At 44.2% G+C, this 25169-nt stretch overlaps 1 protein-coding gene across 2 annotated transcripts in view; it reads right to left on the bottom strand.

Moving 5' to 3' along the window:
• LOC106562421 (sodium-dependent noradrenaline transporter) overlaps positions 1–25169 on the bottom strand; it is a 95344-nt gene that overhangs the window by 14990 nt on the left and 55185 nt on the right. For both annotated transcript variants that reach the window (XM_045689315.2, XM_014127300.3), the window contains exons 5-8: positions 19167–19305; positions 12563–12697; positions 11662–11765; positions 739–863 (exon numbers count right to left, since the gene is read on the bottom strand). In XM_045689315.2, the coding sequence (XP_045545271.1) occupies positions 739–863; positions 11662–11765; positions 12563–12697; positions 19167–19305 (503 nt within the window). The remainder of the gene's footprint in view (positions 1–738; positions 864–11661; positions 11766–12562; positions 12698–19166; positions 19306–25169) is intronic.

Below are 25169 nucleotides of genomic sequence, written 5' to 3' on the forward strand. Positions count from 1 at the left end.
CGACTGTATTTCTGCCTCCTTGAATAGCAGTAGCTCAGATATACATGAAAACATGAAATTGCTTATAGATGAACAAAAACGATATAACATTCAAAATGGGTGAATCTTTCCTTTAAGTTGTCTGATTCAGTGAGCAGTAACAGTAAGCTTGAGGGATGTTTAGTTCCATGATGAATTTATAGATGTTTTGACTGGGTTTGAAACTCTCTAAATGGTGTGTAGATGACTGACTGTTGGGTGTTGTCAGAATCCTGTCCTCCCTTAGAGCAGGTGACTCCCCTCACTCTTCTCAGGGTCAGACAGGGACTGTTCATGTGTTGAGTCTATCCTAGCTGAGTCATAGCCTGGGTGGATCCACCATACAAACACAGCACTCTCTGGGGGCTGGCCAGGGAAAAGAGAATACTGCGGATAGCCTGCAATATAGCCTTATTCTAATAAGGCATGTCTATCTTCCTATCTTTTTCTTTGTGTTTTATGAGGTATCTATGCTGTGGACAGTTTGATCATAAATCTGGGTCTAAATGAAGTTGGGTGTGTTGTTGGAGAGTGTGTGGTCTGGGTGTGTTACGCATGTCATCCTCCACACCACTTATTGTGTGTGTGCTCGTGTTTTTGCCTGTGTGTGTGTGTGTGTGTGTGTGTGTGTGTGTGTGTGTGTGTGTGTGTGTGTGTGTGTGTGTGTGTGTGTGTGTGTGTGTGTGTGCGTGCGTGCGTGTCTAGTAGGGTTCCTTTCACCTTCGGTGGCCACGTCCTCTATCCTGACTCCGTGTTTGTAGGCCATGTATCCGAGCACAGAGAAGATGGCGAAGCCTGAAAAGAAGCTGGTGACACAGTTCACTGTACTGGTCAGGATAGCATCCCTGTTGGGAAGAGAACACACACACATAAAACATGTTTAGAAAAATAAAGCTACCATGATAGTACCAGGACAGGTTTTATAACAATAATAAACCTGGCCAAGATAAAGCATAGCAATTCGACACATACAACAACACAGAGTTAAACATGGAATAAACAAAGCATACAGTCAATAATACAGTAGAACAAAGAAAACAAAAGTCTACATACAGTGAGTGCAAATGAGGTAAGTTAAGGCAATAAATAGGCCATGGTGGCGAAGTAATTACAATATAGCAATTAAACACTGGAATGGTAGATGTGCAGAAGATTCATGTGCAAGTAGGGATACTGGGGTGCAAAGGAGCAAGATAAATAAATAAATACAGTATGGGGATGAGGTAGGTAGATAGATGGGCTGTTTACAGATGGGCTATGTATAGGTGCAGTGATCTGTGAGCTGCTCTGACAGCTGGTGCTTAAAGCTAGTGAGGGAGATATGAGTCTCCAGCTTCAGAGATTTTTGCAGTTCGTTCCAGTCATTGGCAGCAGAGAACTGGAAGGAAAGACGACCAAAGGAGGAATTGGCTTTGGGGGTGACCAGTGAGATATACCTGCTGGAGCGCATGCTACGAGTGGGTGCTGCTATGGTGACCAGTGAGCTGAGATAAAGCAGGGCATTACCTAGCAGAGACTTGTAGATAACCTGTAGCCAGTGGGTTTGGTGACGAGTATGAAGCGAGGGCCAACCAATGAGAGCGTACAGGTCGCAATGATGGGTAGTGTATGGGGCTTTGGTGACAAAACGGATGGCACTGTGATAGACTGCATCCAGTTTGTTGAGTACAGTGTTGGAGGCTATTTTATAGATAATTTTTAATTTAAAAAAAAAAAAATGGTCATTTAGCAGACGCTCTTATCCAGAGCGACTTACAGTAGTGAATGCATACATTTCATACAATTTCATACATTTTTATTTATAAAAAAAAAATTCTGTGCTGGCCCCCCGTGGGAATCAAACCCACAACCCTGGCGTTGCAAACACCATGCTCTACCAACTGAGCTACAGGGAAGGCTAGAATGACATCACCGAAGTCGAGGATCGGTAGGATTGTCAGTTTTACGAGGGTATGTTTGGCAGCATGAGTGAACGATGCTTTGTTGTGATATAGGAAGCCGATTCTAGATTTCATTTTGGATTGGAGATGCTTAATGTGAGTCTGGAAGGAGAGTTTACAGTCTAACCAGACACCCAGGTATTTGTAGTTGTCCACGTATTCTAAGTCAGAGCCGTCCAGAGTAGTGATGCTGGACGGGCGAGCAGGTGCGGGCAGTGATCAATTGAATAGCACGCATCTAGTTTTACTTGCGTTTAAGAGCAGTTGGAGGCCATGGAAGGAGAGTTGTATGGCATTGAAGCTCGTCTGGAGGTTAGTTAACACAGTGTCCAAAGAGGGGCCAGAAGTATACAGAATGGTGTCGTCTGCGTAGAGGTAGATCAGAGAATCACCAGCAGCAAGAGCAACATCATTGATGTATACAGAGAAGAGAGTCGGCCCTGAGAATTGAACCCTGTGGCACACCCATAGAGACTGCCAGAGGTCCGGACAACAGGCCCTCCGATTTGACACATTGAAATCTTTCAGAGAAGTAGTTGGTAAACCCGACGAGGCAATCATTTGAGAAATCAAGGCTGTCGAGTCTGCCAATAAGAATGTGGTGATTGACAGAGTCGAAAGCCTTGGCCAGGTCGATGAATACAGCTGCACAGTAATGTCTCTTATCGATGGCGGTAATGATGTCGTTTAGGACTTTGAGCGTGGCTGAGGTGCACCCATGACCAGCTCTGAAACCAGATTGCACAGCGGAGAAGGTACGGTGGGATTCGAAATGGTCGGTAATCTGTTTGTTAACCTGGCTTTCGAAGACCTTAGAAAGACAGGGTAGGATAGATATAGGTCTGTAGCAGTTTGGGTCTAGAGTGTCACCCCCTTTGAAGAGGGGGATGACCGCGGCAGCTTTCCAATCTTTGGGAATCTCAGACGATACAAAAGAGAGGTTGAACAGGCTAGTAATAGGGGTTGCAACAGTTTCGGCAGATAATTTTAGAAAGAGAGGGTCCAGATTGTCTAGTCCAGCTGATTAGTATGGGTCCAGATTTTGCAGCTCTTTCAGAACATCAGCTATCTGGATTTGGGTGAAGGAGAAATGGTGGGGGCTTTGGCGGGTTGCTGTGGAGGGTGCCGGGCAGTTGACCGGGGTAGGGGTAGCTAGGTGGAAAGCATGGCCAGCCGTAGAGAAATGCTTATTGAAATTCTCCATTATAGTGGATTTATCGGTGTTAACAGTGTTTCCTAGCCTCAGAGCAGTGGGCAGCTGGGAGGAGGTGCTCTTATTCTCCATGGACTTTACAGTGTCCCAGAACTTTTTTGAGTTAGCACTACAGGATGCAATTTTCTGTTTGAAAAACTAACCTTAGCTTTTCTAACTGCTTGTGTATATTTGTTCCTAACTTCCCTGAAAAGTTGCGTATCACAGGGGCCATTTGATGCTAATGCAGAACGGATGTTTTTGAGCTGGTCAAGGGCAGACAGGTCTGGAGTGAACCAAGGACTATATCTGTTCCTAGTTCAAGTGGGGCATGCTTATTTAAGATGGTGAGGAAGGCACTTTTAAAGAATAGCCAGGCATCATCTGTTGATGGGATGAGGTCAATGTCATTCCAGGATACCCCGACCAGGTCGATTAGAAAGACCTGCTCGCAGAAGTGTTTTAGGGAGCGTTTGACAGTGATGAGGGGTGGTTGTTTGGTCGCAGACCCATTACGGATGCAGGCAATGAGGCAGTGATCTTGATTGAAAACAGCAGAGGTGTATTTGGAGGGTGAGTTAGTTAGGATGACATCTATGAGGGTGCCCGTGTTTACAGATTTGGGGTTGTACCTAGTAGGTTCATTGATAATTTGTGTGAGATTGAGGGCATCAAGCTTAGATTGTAGGATGGCCGGGATGTTAAGCATGTCCCAGTTTAGGTCACCTAGTAGCACGAGCTCAGAAGATAGATGGGGGACAATCAATTCACATATGGTATTGAGGGTACAGCTGGGGGCAGAGGGAGGTCTATAGCAAGTGGCAACAGTGAGAGAATTTTTTGAAGTAGAAGCTCGAATTGTTTGGGTACAGACTTGGATAGTAATACAGAACTCTGCAGGCTATCTTTGCAGTAGATTGCAACACCGCCCCCTTTGGCAGTTCTATCGCGGCGGAACATTTTATTGTTAGCGATGGAGATTTCAGGGTTTTTGGTGGTTTTCCTAAGCCAGGCTTCAGACACGGCTAAGACATCCGGGTTGGCAGAATGTGCTAAAGCAGTGAGTAAAACAAACTTAGGGAGTAGGCTTCTAATGTTAACATGCATGAAACCAAGGCTTTTACGGTTACAGAAGTCAACAGATGAGAGCACCTGGGGAGTGGGAGTGGAGCTAGGCACTGCAGGACCTGGATTAACCTCCACATCACCAGAGGAACAGAGGACAAGTAGGATAAGGGTACAGCTAAAGGCTATACGAACTGGCCGTCTAGCATGTTCGGAACAGAGAGTAAAAGGAGCAGGTTTCTGGGCACGATAGCATAGATTCAAGGCATAGTGTACAGACAAAGGTAAGGTAGGATGTGAGTACATTGGAGGTAAACCTAGGCATTGAGTAATTATGAGAGAGATATAGTCTCTAGAGACGTTTAAACTAAGTGATGTCATCGCATATGTAGGACGTGGAACAACATGGTTGGTTAAGGCATATTGAGCAGGGCTAGATGCTCTACAGTGAAATAAGACAGTAATCACTAACCATGATAGTAATGGACGAGGCATATTGATATTAGAGAGAGGCATGCGTAGCCAAATGAACATATGGGTCCAGTGAGTGGTTGGTCTGACTGGGGTCACGGTGATTCAGACAATTAGCAGGCCGATGCTTACAAGCTAACAGTTAGTAGGCTGGGGATAAACAAGCTAGCAGTTAGCAGACCAGGGCTGGCAAGCTAGCAGTTAGCAGACCGGGTTAGCAAGCAAGCACTTGGCAGACCGGGGCTAGCAGTTAGCAGACCGGGGCAGGCAAGCTAGCAGTTAGCAGACCGGAGCAAGCAAGCTAGCAGTTAACAGACCGGGGCTAGCAAGTTAGCCTGTTGGGGACGTCGCGATGGGGGTAAGTCTGTTTTTGCCTCTTCGTGCGGTGACGTCGATAGACCAGTCGTGGAATTAGTAGGGTTCCAAGTAGCTCTAGGTAGCTGGCAGGTCGCGGTTAGCAGAATGGGCCTTCAGCCGACGTCGCGCCTGAGGGGCCTGTTGGAATCCTCAGGCAGATTATGTCGGTATTCCAGTCGTAGAGGATCGGCGGGGTTCCGTGCCCCGTACCGGCAGAAGAAGGGGTCCGGATATTGTAGCCCAGGAGTGGGCTTCGGTGGTAGCACAGGAACCCTGGCCGGGCTAGCTTCAGGCTAATTGGTGCTTGCTCCGGGATGGAAACGCTAGCCAGGAGTAGTCACCCGGGATTGCGGTTAGCTAGTTGCGAAGATGCAGATGAAAATGTTCAGAGTTTGCGGTGGGAATCCGGGGATATGGGGGGGGAAAAATTATAATAATAGGTCCGTTATGCTCTGGTTTGAGTCACGTTATTCGAACTGGCGAGAGCTTTCCGAGCTAAAGGTTAGCTGATGACCGCTAGCAATGGTTTGCTTACTGATAGCTGGTAGGTAGTTAGCTGGCTATCTTCAGTTGAGGGATTCCAGATCCGAAGTAAATAGAAATACTTTAGAAAAAAACAGATCCACGCCACATTGGGTGAGGCGGGTTGCAGGAGAGTATTTAGAAGTTGTGGTTTAGGAAAATATTTTTAAAAGATACGCGAAGAAAAATATGTAAAAAGATATATACAAGGGACACGACAGGACAAAGACAAAGACGTCTGACTGCTACGCCATTTTGGATATATATATATGTATATATATTGGACTTCCTGTTGTTTCCTTGAACCATAGACAATCTAAACCAAAATTTTTATTGGAACCATATCTTGGGTCTTGTCTTGAGGGTCTTGTCTTGAGGGTCTTGTCTTGAGGGTCTTGTCAAGGTATTAGAAGACAGAAGAACGAAGGGGCCGTAACCCCCCCACCCCACCACCAAGCCCTGGGTCCAACCTCACCACATCACAGCAAGCTTCTGCCACATGGACCCAGCAGAGATCTCCCAGATCCAGAATGTGGTAGCCCACCAAGGAGCACTGTTAGGACAAGAAGCAAGAACAGCTCTCCCAAATCTCCGGGAACCTTCTGGTACTTGCCGAGTCCCTCCAACCATGGCACGCCCCCAACCCAGGAGGATCCAATGCACAGGTCTCATTGCCCAGTGCTACAGACGTCGTTGTGGTTCCTCCAGGGAACCTGCACCGGGAACCCAAGCCCCTGAGCGGTATGACGGTCACCCGGGAGGATGCAAGGGGTTTCTCACTCAGTGTACTCTGGTGTTCGAGCTACAGTCCTCCTCGTTCCACACCGATCGGGCCATGATCACCTATATCATCACTCTACTCTCGTGTGGGAACAGCAGCCACCATCTTGCAGATCTGTAGTAGCCTTCACTGCCAAGCTGCGACGAGTCTTCAACCACCCAGTCTGCCGGACGAGAAGTGGCCAGCCTACTGTTCAACCTCCGCCAAGGGGCCATTGAGTTCCGCATCCTCGCCGCCGAGAGGGGGTGGAATACGGAGGCACTGGTTACCGCTTTCCACCAGGGTCTGTCTAACTCCATCAAAGATGAACTGCCCGCTCAGGAACTGGGAGAGGACCTCGAGTCCCTGAAAACGCTAGCAATCAGGATTGACAACCGGGAATGGGGGAGACAGCCCCCTTTTGACACCACTCCAGAATTCCGGTTTCCTGAGCACCCCAAGGCCACCGAGCCCAGCATGGTGGATCCCATGCAGCTGGGTCGCACACGTCTGAGCCCACAGGAGCGTGACAGGCGCATGCACGAAGGCTCCCCGGGGTCGTCTGTATTCCCTCTCGACCCCTGAAGCAGCAGTCATGAACAATTACATCTGGGAGTCGCTGGAGGCAGGTTTCAATCGCCCCTCTACATCCCCTGCTGGTGAATGTAAGAAGGATGGAGGCCTGCATCCCCTGCATCGACTACAGAGGGCTGAACCAGATTACAATCAAGAATTGTTACCCCCTGTCCGTGATGTCCTCTGCATTGGAGTTGGTCCAAGGGGTCCAATTCTTCACCATACTGGACCTCCGCAACGCTTACAATCTGGTGAGAATCAGGGAGGGAGATGAATGGAAGACTGCCTTTAACACCCCTAGTGGCCACCCTTTAACACCCCTTATCGAACTCACCGGCAGTCTTTCAAGCATTGGTCAATGACACCCTGAGGGATATGTTGAATCGATTCGTCTTTGTTAACCTCAATGACATCTTGATTTTCTGCAAGACCCTTCCGGAACACATACTGCACGTCCGCCAAGTCCTGAGACACCTCCTGCAGAGTCCACTATATGTCAAGATTGTGAAGTGTGAGTTCCACGTATCCCAGGATTTCTTCCTGGGTCACATTATCTCTACCACAGGCATCCAAATGTAACATTGAGGCGGTCGCTAACTTGCCCCGTCCCACCTCACTCAAGCAGGTCCAGCGGTTCATTGGGTTTTCCAATTTTTACAGGCGCTTTACATACAACTTTGGTGCGGGTGCAGAGCCTCTCACGGTCCTAACCCGCAAGTCCCAGACCCGTTTTTGCTGGAACCCGAGGATGACAGGGCATTCATGGAGATCAAGGGATGTTTCACCTCTGGACCCATCCTCATTCATCCTGATCCGACTCGTCCCTTTGTGGTGGAGGTGGACGCATAGGACACCGGAGCAGGGGCGGTCCTTTCACAGCGGAACGAGGAGGAGAAGAAACTGCACCCATGCGCCTATTTCTCCAAATGGTTCTCGCCAGCGGAACGCAACTACGATGTAGGCAACCAGGAGCTCTTGGCAATTAAGTGGGCTCTTGAGGGGTGGAGACACTGGTTGGAGAGGGCACCTCATCCTTTCATGATCTGGACGGACCATAAGAACTTGGTCTCCACCCCTCCACCACTCCAAGAAGCCAAGAGGTTGAACACTTGCCAGGCTAGGTGGGCTCTGTTTTTTAACAGGTTTGATTTTACACTAGCCTATCCAAGAATCAGAAGGCAAATGCCCTGTCGCTCCAACATGATGTCTCCAACGAGTTGAGGGATCCCGAGCCCATCATCCCCAGCTCACGCATTGTGGCCCCTGTGATATGGAGTATTGAGACCACGGTCCGACAAGCCCAGACCCGAGAACCTGACCCCAGCGATCAGCCCGGTCCCAAGTACTACAATGGGGACTCTCCTCTAAATAAACTGGGCATCAAAGGGTTAATCCGACACTGGAGTTTCTGAGGCGGAAATTCTGGTGGCCCAACATGATGGAGGATGTGAGATCCTTTGTTGCGGCCTGTTCCATCTGTGCCCAAAGCAAGTCTTCACGTCAGCGACCGGCCGGGTTGCTCCAATCTCTACCCATCCCCAGCCGGCCCTGGTCTCATCTGTCTGTAGATTTTATCACAGGGTTAACTCCATCTCAAGTGCTTACCACTATCCTGGTGGTGGTCGATCGGTTCTCCAAGGCAGCCCATTTCATCGCCTTACCCAAGATGCCTTCAGTGAAGGAGACCACTTATCTCGTGATTATCCATGTCTTTCGACTACACAGAGTTCCCCCGAACATTGTCTCAGATCGTGGGCCTCAGTTTGTCGTATGGTATTGTAAGGCCTTCTGTTCCCCGTTGGAGGCATTGGCGAGTCTCTCCTCGGGGTTCCACCCTCAGTCGAATGGGAAACTGAGCGGGCCAACCAGCAACTGGAGCAAGTTCCTCATCTGGGCAGAGTATGCTCATAACACACTGCTGAACTCGCCATTTGAGTGTCAGTTCGGGTTCGCCGCCCCCTATTTCCTGAACAAGAGGCCGAAGTGGAGGTGCCATCAGCCGAGGCGTTCATTCAACGATGTCACCATATCTGGATCAGAGTGCGATCCTCCTTGCTCCACTCCTCTGCCCGACACCAACATCAGGAAAACTGGCACTGAATACCTCTTCGACTCCTCCGACCGGTTCAACGGGTGTGGCTGTCCACCTGTGATCTTCCCTTAAAGTTGGACTTGCGGAAGCTCGCTCTACGCTACATAGGACCATTCAATATCTCATGGCTACCCATGTATTTCCATGGAAATATAACGTTTATTTGGAAAGTAAGAAATATATAAATATTTTTAAAAGCATTCATGATTTGCGTAAATGTAATATACTATTACTCTTGTTAAAATTATGAAATGGTATTACATTTGGTGAAGAGCACATTATGACTTGTTTAGGACTCGAAACTCAAAGTTTAGGACTTGACTTGATACTTGCCTGTCTTGACTTGGGACTTGAGTGCTAAGACTTGAGACTTACTTGTGACTTGTAAAACAATGACTTGGTACCACCTCTGACCTGCAGTACCTGGTGGACTGGGGGGACTACGGTACTGTCATGGTTCCTCCTGGCACCAGAGGGCAGCAGAGACCGCCCTAGAGACTTTTATTGGACTCAGGTGTGTCTTATTATTTCATGATTGTGTCCCTGTTAAAAGAGGTGTGTTTTCTGTAGTCCTTTGCAGAAGCTTGAATTGTTTACTGTGTGTGGTCTTTTATTGAGTGAGTTTGAGACTTAGTGTTTGTTGTTTTTCTAGTGTACTGTGATCCTGCGGATACTGTTTCTCAGTAAAGTATTTATGTTTATCCTTAACCACTGATTCCTTGTCTGGTCTCTTCTCTGCACCTGGGTCCAACCTTACCACGTCACATAAACAATAAAAAAAAGAGTTCCTCCCACCCCTGTTTTGGTAAGAAGCTGTGGGATGGGGCTGGAGAAATGTAACCTCTTTCAAATTCATAGACAGAGCTAAGGATTCAAGGACTGACCATCCACGATATCAAATGTATAGTGTAAACCATGCTTTGAGGCTATATAGTGTTTGTTTACATTTACTTTGTTTACAAACTTTGGAGTAAAACAAAGCTTATATTTTGGGTTCTGGTGGGGTATGACAGTTGAACTAAGCTCATGTGACATAAGTTATATCCTTCAAGAATCAATGAGTACATATCATTAATTAATATGTCAAAAAATGGATGCATCAACTGCTGATTGCCCCTTTAAAGAGAATTTTGTATTGGTTTTAATTAACCATTTTGATGCCAGAGGGACAGGATGTTGTTTGAGAGCCTTTGAGGCCCACCTGGAAATAAAACTAGGTGAAAGCCTGAAGACTGTTTGTGGTCAGTAACCCACGATCAGTCAGCAAAACATCCACCCACGTTCAGTCAGCAGACAGACCGAGAGAACATGGACCACAGTCTGACCTCAACCGTCCCATCTGTGTACAATATGGAGAATAATACAACCAGCTGCTAGCCACTTGGATGTCCTTTGAGAATATCTACAGATGTAACAGCCAACTTTCACAAGTCCTCATTCAGCCTCTCAGCTCCCAAATATGGCCCAGCTGAGCACACGAGGCCTTCAGCTGTGTTGGGTGTTTAGATCAAGACAAGTAATCTAGTGGGAAAGTGGGAAATTCAATTGGCTGTACAGCGTCACACTACAATAAGACTACCCAGCTAACACATAACGTTCTGAGAACCCTATGTTTCCGAGACCTTGGTGAGAGCGTGGTAGTCCTATAGTAATTTTGCATACAACCTTCCCACAATGTTCTGTGAATGATGCAGGACACCCAGTTAGCACATACTGTTCTGAGAACCATATGTTTCTTAGGTGGGAAATTCATAACGTTTCCTACAGATTTGTAGCAGATAGCTATACACCTTGACAAACTTAGCAGTGAGTGAGTGGTGACCATAAAAACACACATGACTGATGGCTATAGCTAATTAGCTGTGTTCGATAAGTATATTATTCTTCTGTCTTTATCTAGCTCTACTTGTGATATTTTACCTTGCCTTGCTGGCTTGCTAGTTTGCTAAGTAATCAATCCTCTGATGACATCTGTGATGTTGTAGATGATAACTATCTGAATACATGAGCTGCGTCTGAAGTTGGATGTGGTCATATTCACTTCAATGTAAACAAGCCCATTATCTGGTGCGAACCTGCGCATGTAACTTTTCATGATGCGGCCGGGAAATTGGTCTATAGAATGGGTGGACAATGGTCCATGGACAAACATTACTGTACTGTTACCACTGCAGCCAGCGAGACATACATACTGTACATACACAAACACAGCTGGAATACAAACAAGACCATATATCTACACACGTGTTTTTAAAAGCAGAATGGGTCTGATAGCAGCACCCACCTCTCCACTTTCACAGGAACCTATTATTGATGACAAGGATCAGCAGATCCCACAGTCTAATGTCTGTTTCTCTGTGAGGGGTTTAAAGGACGACAGAATGGCAGGGAAGGTAACACTGCCTATGGCTACAGCCATCATCTGGCCTAGCATGGCCTGCACTTATCCTGTTAGCTCCAAGCCAGAAGGTCCACTGGCCTGATACACATCACCTTTCTGTCCAGTTAAAACAGGAAAGATAAACCTAAAGAGAACTAAACAAAGCACAGGATCTGTTCTATCTCGTTGCCTGGTTACGGGTTATAGAAGGTCATGTAAGCCTTGTAAGGTCATGATAGAGAAGCACTGAGGACAGCACCGTGATATCAACACAGTGATACGTCTTACCTGTAACAGTTGTTGTCAAATTTATTGTAGCTGGCAAATGCAATGAGCACTCCAAAGCCGGCTCCCAAGGAGTAGAAGATCTGGGTAGCAGCATCAATCCACACCTACAGCAGGAACATAGAAAGATACTTTATGTGTTGCTCTCAAAGATTTGTCTTCGTGGCCTGTGTGATCCAGAAGTTACAGCCTCTGACCCCGGCCCACTGCCCTTTGACTCACCCTTCCCCTATCCCCCCATCTTTCCAACACTTTACTATCTCTTCAATCAAGCGAAGAAATTAAGAAACTGCCCCACTCCTTAAAAAAAGATAAATATAAATAAATAAAAAGATTTGTCCTCAAAGGGCCCATAGAATTACAGTACGATACAGAGAAGAGCACTACATTTGACAGAATCTCTCCTGAGTACTGACTATCTACTGACTATTGGCTGCAAATAATCTCGTCTCTGATATGATTCCTTGGCCATGTTTTCAAAAAGAGCTCCTTACCGTTCATTTACTGCATTCTATATTGAATATGGCATATTATGCGAAATCACGACCTCCCAGATGTTTTATTCCAATCTTTTTATCCCTCCACTCTGTTTACAAAAACAGCTAACACATGTTTTGGTTTCTAAATGAGTTAATTACATTTATTTCCATATTGGACGTGACTATGGGAGCCCGAGCAGTAACACTGTCCTGCACTCTGAGGCTGTGTCTCTCTGTAAAAGGGTTTAGAAATTCTTGTATCTTTTCCAAAATTCCCAGGTTTTAAGAAATCTTGTTCGGTGGATCCCGGATTTCTAGTTAATTCTCTCTTGATTCCAGGAACCTGGGAATTTTGTAAGTTATTGGAAATATTGCATCCCTAATTTCAGTAAAACACTGTATTGTACTCTGAAGACCTGTCTGACCTTGGGGTCGTTGAGTTGTTTAAAGTCGATGTGGAGGTAGGCCCGTATGCCGTCCATAGCCCCTGGCAGAGTGATGCCTCTGATCAGCAGGACGAACAGCACCACATAGGGCATTGTGGCCGTGATGTACACCACCTGGACACAACACAACACAGAACATTAGCTACATGACAACAGTAGTGTTCAATACACCACCTGGACACAACACAACACAGAACATTAGATACATGACAACAGTAGTGTTCAATACACCACCTGGACACAATACAACACAGAACATTAGATACATGACAACAGTAGTGTTCAATACACCACCTGGACACAACACAACACAGAACATTAGATACATGACAACAGTAGTGTTCAATACATCACCTGGACACAACACAACACAGAACAGTAGATACATGACAACAGTAGTGTTCAATACACCACCTGGACACAACACAACACAGAACATTAGATACATGACAACAGTAGTGTTCAATACACCACCTGGACACAACACAACACAGAACATTAGATACATGACAACAGTAGTGTTCAATACACCACCTGTACACAATACAACACAACACAGAACATTAGATACATGACCACAGTAGTGTTCAATACACCACCTGTACACAATACAACACAACACAGAACATTAGATACATGACAACAGTAGTGTTCAATACACCACCTGGACACAACACAACACAGAACATTAGATACATGACAACAGTAGTGTTCAATACACCACCTGGACACAATACAACACAGAACATTAGATACATGACAACAGTAGTGTTCAATACACCACCTGGACACAATACAACACAGAACATTAGATACATGACAACAGTAGTGTTCAATACACCACCTGGACACAACACAACACAACACAGAACATTAGATACATGACAACAGTAGTGTTCAATACACCACCTGTACACAATACAACACAACACAGAACATTAGATACATGACAACAGTAGTGTTCAATACACCACCTGGACACAACACAGAACATTAGATACATGACAACAGTAGTGTTCAATACATCACCTGGACACAATACAACACAGAACATTAGATACATGACAACAGTAGTGTTCAATACACCACCTGGACACAATACAACACAGAACATTAGATACATGACAACAGTAGTGTTCAATACACCACCTGGACACAACACAACACAGAACATTAGATACATGACAACAGTAGTGTTCAATACACCACCTGGACACAATACAACACAACACAGAACATTAGATACATGACAACAGTAGTGTTCAATACATCACCTGGACACAATACAACACAGAACATTAGATACATGACAACAGTAGTGTTCAATACACCACCTGGACACAACACAACACAACACAGAACATTAGATACATGACAACAGTAGTGTTCAATACACCACCTGGACACAACACAACACAGAACATTAGCTACATGACAACAGTAGTGTTCAATACACCACCTGGACACAATACAACACAACACAGAACATTAGATACATGACAACAGTAGTGTTCAATACACCACCTGGACACAACACAACACAACACAGAACATTAGATACATGACAACAGTAGTGTTCAATACATCACCTGGACACAATACAACACAGAACATTAGATACATGACAACAGTAGTGTTCAATACACCACCTGGACACAATACAACACAGAACATTAGATACATGACAACAGTAGTGTTCAATACACCACCTGGACACAATACAACACAACACAGAACATTAGATACATGACAACAGTAGTGTTCAATACACCACCTGGACACAATACAACACAACACAGAACATTAGATACATGACAACAGTAGTGTTCAATACACCACCTGGACACAACACAACACAGAACATTAGATACATGACAACAGTAGTGTTCAATACACCACCTGGACACAATACAACACAACACAGAACATTAGATACATGACAACAGTAGTGTTCAATACACCACCTGGACACAATACAACACAACACAGAACATTAGCTACATGACCACAGTAGTGTTCAATACACCACCTGGACACAATACAACACAACACAGAACATTAGATACATGACAACAGTAGTGTTCAATACACCACCTGTACACAATACAACACAACACAGAACATTAGATACATGACAACAGTAGTGTTCAATACACCACCTGGACACAATACAACACAGAACATTAGATACATGACAACAGTAGTGTTCAATACACCACCTGGACACAACACAACACAACACAGAACATTAGATACATGACAACAGTAGTGTTCAATACACCACCTGTACACAATACAACACAACACAGAACATTAGATACATGACAACAGTAGTGTTCAATACACCACCTGGACACAACACAGAACATTAGATACATGACAACAGTAGTGTTCAATACATCACCTGGACACAATACAACACAGAACATTAGATACATGACAACAGTAGTGTTCAATACACCACCTGGACACAATACAACACAGAACATTAGATACATGACAACAGTAGTGTTCAATACACCACCTGGACACAATACAACACAGAACATTAGATACATGACAACAGTAGTGTTCAATACACCACCTGGACACAATACAACACAGAACATTAGATACATGACTACCTGCACCTGTCTTTTCCTACCATCACTGATTTTGCTGATAGCCACTTTACTGAGGGAAAATGTGCAAGCTACGACTGTGATATGTGGTTGTCTCACCTAGCTATCTTAAGATGAAGGCACTAATTGTAAGCCGCTCTGGATAAGAGCGTCTACCTGGAACCAAAAGGGTTCTACCTGCAACAGAACACATTTCTTCAAAGGCTTATCCTATGGGGACAGCCGAAGAACCCTTTATGGTTCTAGATAGCACCTTTATTTCTAAGAGTGTACAGTAGTGTTCAATACACCACCTGGACAACATAACATTACAGATTACTCATTATTACTGTGAGATCATGTTATATTACAGTAGCAGTGTGGTATTACAGTAGGAGTGTGTGTTGTATTACAGTAGGAGTGTGTGTTGTATTACAGTAGGAGTGTGTGTTGTACTACAGTAGGATTGTGTGTTGTATTACAGTAGGATTGTGTGTTGTATTACAGTAGGATTGTGTGTTGTACTACAGTAGGATTGTGTGTTGTATTACAGTAGGATTGTGTGTTGTACTACAGTAGGATTGTGTGTTGTACTACAGTAGGAGTGTGTGTTGTACTACAGTAGCAGTGTGTGTTATATTACAGTAGGAGTGTGTGTTGTACTACAGTAGGATTGTGTGTTGTATTACAGTAGGATTGTGTGTTGTATTACAGTAGGATTGTGTGTTGTATTACAGTAGGAGTGTGTGTTGTACTACAGTAGGAGTGTGTGTTGTACTACAGTAGGAGTGTGTGTTGTATTACAGTAGGAGTGTGTGTTGTATTACAGTAGGAGTGTGTGTTGTATTACAGTAGGAGTGTGTGTTGTACTACAGTAGGAGTGTGTGTTGTACTACAGTAGGAGTGTGTGTTGTATTACAGTAGGAGTGTGTGTTGTACTACAGTAGGATTGTGTGTTGTACTACAGTAGGAGTGTGTGTTGTATTACAGTAGGATTGTGTGTTGTATTACAGTAGGATTGTGTGTTGTATTACAGTAGGATTGTGTGTTGTACTACAGTAGGATTGTGTGTTGTATTACAGTAGGATTGTGTGTTGTACTACAGTAGGATTGTGTGTTGTACTACAGTAGGAGTGTGTGTTGTACTACAGTAGCAGTGTGTGTTATATTACAGTAGGAGTGTGTGTTGTACTACAGTAGGATTGTGTGTTGTATTACAGTAGGATTGTGTGTTGTATTACAGTAGGATTGTGTGTTGTATTACAGTAGGAGTGTGTGTTGTACTACAGTAGGAGTGTGTGTTGTACTACAGTAGGAGTGTGTGTTGTATTACAGTAGGAGTGTGTGTTGTACTACAGTAGGATTGTGTGTTGTACTACAGTAGGAGTGTGTGTTGTATTACAGTAGGATTGTGTGTTGTATTACAGTAGGATTGTGTGTTGTATTACAGTAGGAGTGTGTGTTGTACTACAGTAGGATTGTGTGTTGTATTACAGTAGGAGTGTGTGTTGTATTACAGTAGGAGTGTGTGTTGTATTACAGTAGGAGTGTGTGTTGTACTACAGTAGGATTGTGTGTTGTACTACAGTAGGAGTGTGTGTTGTATTACAGTAGGATTGTGTGTTGTATTACAGTAGGAGTGTGTGTTGTATTACAGTAGGAGTGTGTGTTGTACTACAGTAGGAGTGTGTGTTGTACTACAGTAGGATTGTGTGTTGTATTACAGTAGGATTGTGTGTTGTACTACAGTAGGAGTGTGTGTTGTATTACAGTAGGAGTGTGTGTTGTATTACAGTAGGAGTGTGTGTTGTACTACAGTAGGGGTGTGTGTTGTACTACAGTAGGAGTGTGTGTTGTACTACAGTAGGAGTGTGTGTTGTATTACAGTAGGATTGTGTGTTGTATTACAGTAGGATTGTGTGTTGTATTACAGTAGGAGTGTGTGTTGTACTACAGTAGGAGTGTGTGTTGTATTACAGTAGGAGTGTGTGTTGTATTACAGTAGGAGTGTGTGTTGTATTACAGTAGGAGTGTGTGTTGTATTACAGTAGGATTGTGTGTTGTATTACAGTAGGAGTGTGTGTTGTATTACAGTAGGAGTGTGTGTTGTATTACAGTAGGATTGTGTGTTGTATTACAGTAGGAGTGTGTGTTGTATTACAGTAGGAGTGTGTGTTGTATTACAGTAGGAGTGTGTGTTGTACTACAGTAGGATTGTGTGTTGTACTACAGTAGGAGTGTGTGTTGTATTACAGTAGGATTGTGTGTTGTATTACAGTAGGAGTGTGTGTTGTATTACAGTAGGAGTGTGTGTTGTACTACAGTAGGAGTGTGTGTTGTACTACAGTAGGATTGTGTGTTGTATTACAGTAGGAGTGTGTGTTGTATTACAGTAGGATTGTGTGTTGTATTACAGTAGGATTGTGTGTTGTATTACAGTAGGAGTGTGTGTTGTACTACAGTAGGATTGTGTGTTGTACTACAGTAGGAGTGTGTGTTGTATTACAGTAGGAGTGTGTGTTGTATTACAGTAGGAGTGTGTGTTGTATTACAGTAGGATTGTGTGTTGTACTACAGTAGGATTGTGTGTTGTACTACAGTAGGAGTGTGTGTTGTATTACAGTAGGAGTGTGTGTTATATTACAGTAGGAGTGTGTGTTGTACTACAGTAGGATTGTGTGTTGTATTACAGTAGGATTGTGTGTTGTATTACAGTAGGAGTGTGTGTTGTACTACAGTAGGAGTGTGTGTTGTACTACAGTAGGAGTGTGTGTTGTATTACAGTAGGAGTGTGTGTTGTATTACAGTAGGAGTGTGTGTTGTATTACAGTAGGATTGTGTGTTGTACTACAGTAGGATTGTGTGTTGTACTACAGTAGGAGTGTGTGTTGTACTACAGTAGGATTGTGTGTTGTATTACAGTAGGATTGTGTGTTGTATTACAGTAGGATTGTGTGTTGTACTACAGTAGGAGTGTGTGTTGTATTACAGTAGGAGTGTGTGTTGTATTACAGTAGGAGTGTGTGTTGTACTACAGTAGGAGTGTGTGTTGTATTACAGTAGGAGTGTGTGTTGTATTACAGTAGGAGTGTGTGTTGTATTACAGTAGGATTGTGTGTTGTAATACAGTAGGATTGTGTGTTGTAGTACAGTAGGAGTGTGTGTTGTATTACAGTAGGAGTGTGTGTTGTACTACAGTAGGAGTGTGTGTTGTATTACAGTAGGAGTGTGTGTTGTATTACAGTAGGAGTGTGTGTTGTACTACAGTAGGAGTGTGTGTTGTACTACAGTAGGAGTGTGTGTTGTACTACAGTAGGATTGTGTGTTGTACTACAGTAGGATTGTGTGTTGTATTACAGTAGGAGTGTGTGTTGTACTACAGTAGGATTGTGTGTTGTATTACAGTAGGAGTGTGTGTTATATTACAGTAGGAATGTGTGTTGTACTACAGTAGGATTGTGTGTTGTATTACAGTAGGATTGTGTGTTGTAATACAGTAGGATTGTGTGTTGTAGTACAGTAGGAGTGTGTGTTGTATTACAGTAGGAGTGTGTGTTGTACTACAGTAGGAGTGTGTGTTTGGCACACCCTGACCTGAGAGAGACGGTTCATTTCTCTATTTTGTTAGGTCAGGGTGTGGGGTGGGCATTCTATGTTTTGTATTTCTTTGTTTTGGGCCGAGTATGGTTTCTCATCAGAGGCAGCTATCTATCGTTGTCTCTGATTAGGAATCATACTTAGGCAGCCTTTTCCCACCTGTGTTTGTGGGTAATTGTTTTCTGTTTAGTTTTCTGTACCTGACAGAACTGTGCGCCTTCGTTTTCCCTTTGTTATTTTTGTTAGAGTGTTTGTTTGATTCAAATAAAAAATCATGAACACGTGCCACGCTGCATCATGGTCCCCTCTCTATGGCGAGCGTTACAGTGTTGTACTACAGTAGGAGTGTGTAAGCGGTAGGGTACAGCACAGTGTGTCAGCAGTACCTTGCCGGAGGACTTGACGCCCTTCCAGAGGCTGAAGTAGAGAAGAAAGACCACAGCCACCAGACAGAGGACCAGCTCCCAGCGAGGCATGCCCAGGTCCTGGATCCCCCTGCTCTCATGGAGGTGGAGTACGCCACGCCTGGAGAACACACACACTAAGGCTGAGTCCCGATTCTACAAGCTTCTACCGTAAGTGTCCTTTGCACACTTTCACATGGCCAATGCTTACACCAACCCTGTGCTTTTAAATCAATGACGGGAAGTCTGAAAGTGTGTACTTCTGGAAAAGGGTGTAGAATCTGGAAGCATCCACATATTTAACAAGACAGTGGTGTGGAGGATGACATGCATAACATACCCAGACCACACACTCCAACAACACACCCAACTTCATTTAGACCCAGATTTATGATCAAACTGTCCACAGCATAGATACCTCATAAAACACAAAGAAAAAGATAGGAAGATAGACATGCCTTATTAGAATAAGGCTATATTGCAGGCTATCCGCAGTATTCTCTTTTCCCTGGCCAGCCCCCAGAGAGTGCTGTGTTTGTATGGTGGATCCACCCAGGCTATGACTCAGCTAGGATAGACTCAACACATGAACAGTCCCTGTCTGACCCTGAGAAGAGTGAGGGGAGTCACCTGCTCTAAGGGAGGACAGGATTCTGACAACACCCAACAGTCAGTCATCTACACACCATTTACTCCAGTCTGAACTTAAACCACTTCAATCAGGTACAAAGTGTGTAGGAATGATAATGAACTTAACTTTTTTAAATAATCTCAACAATTTTTCTTCAATCACAGTATTTTCAATAAAGAGCTATTAGCAGCAGTATTCTGGTTGATTTTGTGGTCTCAAGCCAGTGAGACTATTAACATGAATATGGACAAAATGTAATTATTGACAATGATTGAGGTGGGAATGTTGTTCACTTGTCATATAATTGCCACATTTAATATCAATATAGCATTAAAAATAGTTTTCCAGATTGTATTTTGGCGATTATTTTTCACGATGTGAATATTGGGTCGCGACAGAGACAACCTGGTTCAATTTGGTTTCTGAAGCAAAACCAGTTGAGAACCACTGATTTAGAGGTGTTAAAACCCAGTCACAGCATCTATACATTCATCATTGAACTAACCATTCCACAAGCTTACTGTTACTGCTCACTAAATCAAACAACTTAAGAATGAGAAGCAAAGTTCCAAACTTTTATCTCAACATATTATGATCACCATTTGTTCTGTATCCATTCAATCATCTAGCTAACAGAATCACGAGGGAAGAATGAAGGACTCTGGGTTTGGAGTACCTGAGAAAATATTTTCTACTCTTAACATGCACAAAAGCACGCATGCATGCACACACACACACTCTCTCACACTCTTTCAAAGACCTTGGCAGCTAGAGGTTTTAATAACAGACTTTGTCAACCCTCTTGGGAGCCATTCCCCTCAAAGCACTCTGTCTACTACTCTCAGTTGAAGGGGCGCTCAAAGGTTCAAGTGCTTTACCGGAACATAAATAAAAGGAGGGAGACGGCAGGAAGACAAATGTTGTCTCATCCTTCCCTACATAAATATTGTTTCCTGCTATCTATCTCCTCATTCCCAGATCATTCTCGGATCTTCCCAGGACAGGCATACTGAGCCACACCTGCTCTGAGTCCCACCGGACTGACCGGACTGACAGCGGATCTGGATCAACTTCCAGCTCAGCGATATTAGGGAGCATCCCATTCCTGCTCTGCATCTCAAGTGGCACCCTATTCCCTTTATAGTGCACTACCTTTGTCCAGGGACCATAGGGATTTGGTCAAAAGCTGTGCACTATAAAAGGGAATAGGGTGCCATTTAAAGACACTGCCTTGCTCAAAGGGAAGCAGGGGTCAGAGGTCATAGTGTTTAAATGATCAACGGTATTGACCAATATTGACCTCTAACGAGAACGGCCATGTGTTTTTTTCGCTCTTCTTCTAAACTGAGTAAGGAGGAAGGAGTAAACGTGAGTCATCACAAGTGGACAGTATTATGGGACATCTGATCTCATTCTAATCGCAGAGGGTGCCCTAAAACGATTTAAGTTTACATCGAGATGACAGATGGTTTGTTTCTGCTTTAAAAACCAGGTAATCATAGCTCCCTGAGGAGCGGGTTGATGGCTGCTTGTTTCTTCATCTTCCAGTCTTTGAAACAGGCCTGAGGCTCAGTGTTCAGCCCAGCCGAGGGCTCACCACCATTGGGGAGAGAGATGTGGGACTCCATGGACCCGAAAACAAAGAGCCAGGCCAGAATTATGCTCACCATGAAGCTCATATCCAAGACAACATGATCTTTAGGGACTCCTCAAGACCTGATGTTTTGTCTGCTGTCTCTATCTGGAGCCCTCAAAGTTGTTGTCATGTGTTGCTGCCATGCTATGTTGTTGTCTTAGGTCTCTTTATGTAGTGTTGTGGTGTCTCTCTTGTCATGATGTGTGTGTTGTCCTATATTTGTATTTTTAATCCCAGCCCCCGTCCCCGCAGGAGGACTTTTGCCTTTTGGTAGGCCGCCATTGTAAATAAGAATTTGTTCTTAACTGACTAGGTATCCCCCATTCCCTAATACTATGTTCACTTGCCTAGTTAAATAAAGGTGCAATAAAATACATCAAAATAACACCCATCCTATTCATCAGAGAAACAGCTGTCTAAGAGCTGCACTTAAAAAAAATCCACCCTTTAACTTCATTATCTGTTTCTGATTCCTCCTCTCTGTCTGTTTGACCGGTGGGCTAGTGAGGCGATTCGATCTGGCGGGCAGCCTCTCTCTGTGATTATGCTGATAAGTGTAGCTACGAAATTACATGTGGATCTGATGCACCCGGATGGTTACACAATCCACCGCCTGGCAAGCCAGAAGAGAAGACACAGGAACAAGCCAACTGTCTGTCCAGACTAGACATCAAGGATAAGGGGACATCTGTCAGATCAGACAGCCCAGTCCTAAATATGTCTAACTGACGTGATTTATATCCTGATGATACATTTAAAGCTGTTAGAACACGCGTTTCAAAATTAGTTTGCCACTTCACCAGGTGAAGAGAGAACGAGAGATAGAGGAGAGGGCAGTGGAGGGGGAGAGGAGAGGAGAGGAGAGGAGAGGAGAGGAGAGGAGAGGAGAGGAGAGGAGAGGAGAGGAGAGGAGAGGAGAGGAGAGGAGAGGAGAGGAGAGGAGAGGAGAGGAGAGGAGAGGAGAGGAGAGGAGAGAGGCTGTCTAAGAAGGACAGAACGGAACAAGAGACAGACATGTTGATATTTATGACTAGTCATGTATAGGCAGGGGGTCTAGGGCTGTTGTGGTGCTTCCAGGCTGTACAGTCCATCTGATATCACACTAACCATAAATGTTATCAAACATCAATGCATTTTCTTTGGACCAGTTATTCTAGAAACAAACTCTTATCTGCTTTCCCTGAAATGGTCAACACATAAGTGATCTGAAGCTATTTAGACAAAGTATATCAATCCCTAAGGCCTCTTTTACAAATTCTGGGCTAAAATGTTCTTTAAGAAGCATATATACACAACAGAGACACACATATAATATGGTAGTGATATGAACAATATGCCATTAAAAAAAAAGGAAAACAATGTCTTCCATGAAAAATTCAAGCAATACTGTATGCTTTATCAAATATTATTGACTAGTATTAATCTCTTTGGGCCATTTTCCCAGACATGTATAGCATGTTCTCCAGAATGAGGTAAACGTCTGACTTGACTTTAAGTAGACACACCAAGCAGCAACACTACTTACTACAAATACCCTCAGAACCATGCAAGTGGAACTGATGGAAAGTGATCAAATAAAACCTAATTATCTCTTATGTAATTGTTCAAGCAATTTCCTCAAAAAACTGTTTAATTGAGCACTTCATCAATCGAGTCAATGACAGTGACAGTGAAGTCAATCATCTAAAAATGCAAAGGGCTATTTGTCACTACAGGTGAACTATTTTTGGTTCCAGGTAGAACCCTTCTTGGTTCCATGTAGAACCCTCTATAGAAAGGGTTCTACATGAAACCGAAAAGGGTTCTACCTGCAATTAAAAAGGGTTCTTCAAAGAGTTATCCTATGGGGACAGCCGAAGAAACCTTTTAGGTTCTAGATAGCACTTTTATTTCTAAGAGTGTGTCAGGTTGCTGGATGGAATCCCCGAGCTGACAAGGTAAAAAGCTGTCATTCTGCCCCTGAGCAAGGCAGTTAACCCACTGTTCCCCGGGCGCTGAAGACGTGGATGTCGATTAAAGCAGCCCCCCTGCACCTCTCTGATTAAGAGGGGTTGGGTTAAATGCGGAGGACACATTTCAGTTGAAGGCAATCAGTTGTACAACTGACTGAGAGAAACATGTCTAAAGCAGAGAGAGAACTAGAGTCAGAGGGAGAGAAACATGTCTAAAGCAGAGAGCCAACTAGAGTCAGAGGGAGAGAAACATGTCTAAAGCAGGGAGACAACTAGAGTCAGAGGGAGAGAAACATGTCTAAAGCAGAGAGACAACTAGAGTCAGAGGGAGAGAAACATGTCTAAAGCAGAGAGCCAACTAGAGTCAGAGGGAGAGAAACATGTCTAAAGCAGGGAGACAAATAGAGTCAGAGGGAGAGAAACATGTCTAAAGCAGAGAGACAACTAGAGTCAGGGGGAGATAAACATGTCTAAAGCAGAGAGACAACTAGAGTCAGAGGGAGAGAAACATGTCTAAAGCGAGGAGACAACTAGAGTCAGAGGGAGAGAAACATGTCTAAAGCAGGGAGACAACTAGAGTCAGAGGGAGAGAAACATGTCTAAAGCAGGGAGACAACTAGAGTCAGAGGGAGAGAAACATGTCTAAAGCAGGGAGACAACTAGAGTCAGAGGGAGAGAAACATGTCTAAAGCAGGGAGACAACTAGGGTCAGAGGGAGAGAAACATGTCTAAAGCAGGGAGACAACTAGAGTCAGAGGGAGAGAAACATGTCTAAAGCAGGGAGACAACTAGAGTCAGAGGGAGAGAAACATGTCTAAAGCAGGGAGACAACTAGAGTCAGAGGGAGAGAAACATGTCTAAAGCAGGGAGACAACTAGAGTCAGAGGGAGAGAAACATGTCTAAAGCAGGAAGACAACTAGAGTCAGAGGGAGAGAAACATGTCTAAAGCAGGGAGCCAACTAGAGTCAGAGGGAAGGAAACATGTCTAAAGCAGGGAGACAACGAGAGTCAGAGGAAGAGAAACATGTCTAAAGCAGGGAGCCAACTAGAGTCAGAGGAAGAGAAACATGTCTAAAGCAGGGAGACAACTAGAGTCAGAGGGAGAGAAACATGTCTAAAGCAGAGAGACAACTAGAGTCAGAGGGAGAGAAACATGTCTAAAGCAGGGAGACAACTAGAGTCAGAGGGAGAGAAACATGTCTAAAGCAGAGAGACAACTCGAGTCAGAGGGAGAGAAACATGTCTAAAGCAGGGAGACAACTAGAGTCAGAGGGAGAGAAACATGTCTAAAGAAGGGAGACAACTAGAGGGAGAGAAACATGTCTAAAGAAGGGAGCCAACTAGAGTCAGAGGGAGAGAAACATGTCTAAAGCAGGGAGACAACTAGAATCAGAGGGAGAGAAACATGTCTAAAGCAGGAAGACAACTAGAGTCAGAGGGAGAGAAACATGTCTAAAGCAGGGAGACAACTAGGGTCAGAGGGAGAGAAACATGTCTAAAGCAGAGAGACAACTAGGGTCAGAGGGAGAGAAACATGTCTAAAGCAGAGAGACAACTAGAGTCAGAGGGAGAGATACATGTCTAAAGCAGGGAGACAACTAGAGTCAGAGGGGGGAGAAACATGTCTAAAGCAGAGAGACAACTAGAGTCAGAGGGAGAGATACATGTCTAAAGCAGGGAGACAACTAGAGGCAGAGGGAGAGAAACATGTCTAAAGCAGAGAGACAACTAGAGTCAGAGGGGGGAGAAACATGTCTAAAGCAGG

Source organism: Salmo salar, chromosome 11 (genome assembly GCF_965601325.2).
Source record: "Salmo salar chromosome 11, fSalSal1, whole genome shotgun sequence".
NCBI lineage: Eukaryota > Metazoa > Chordata > Actinopteri > Salmoniformes > Salmonidae > Salmo > Salmo salar.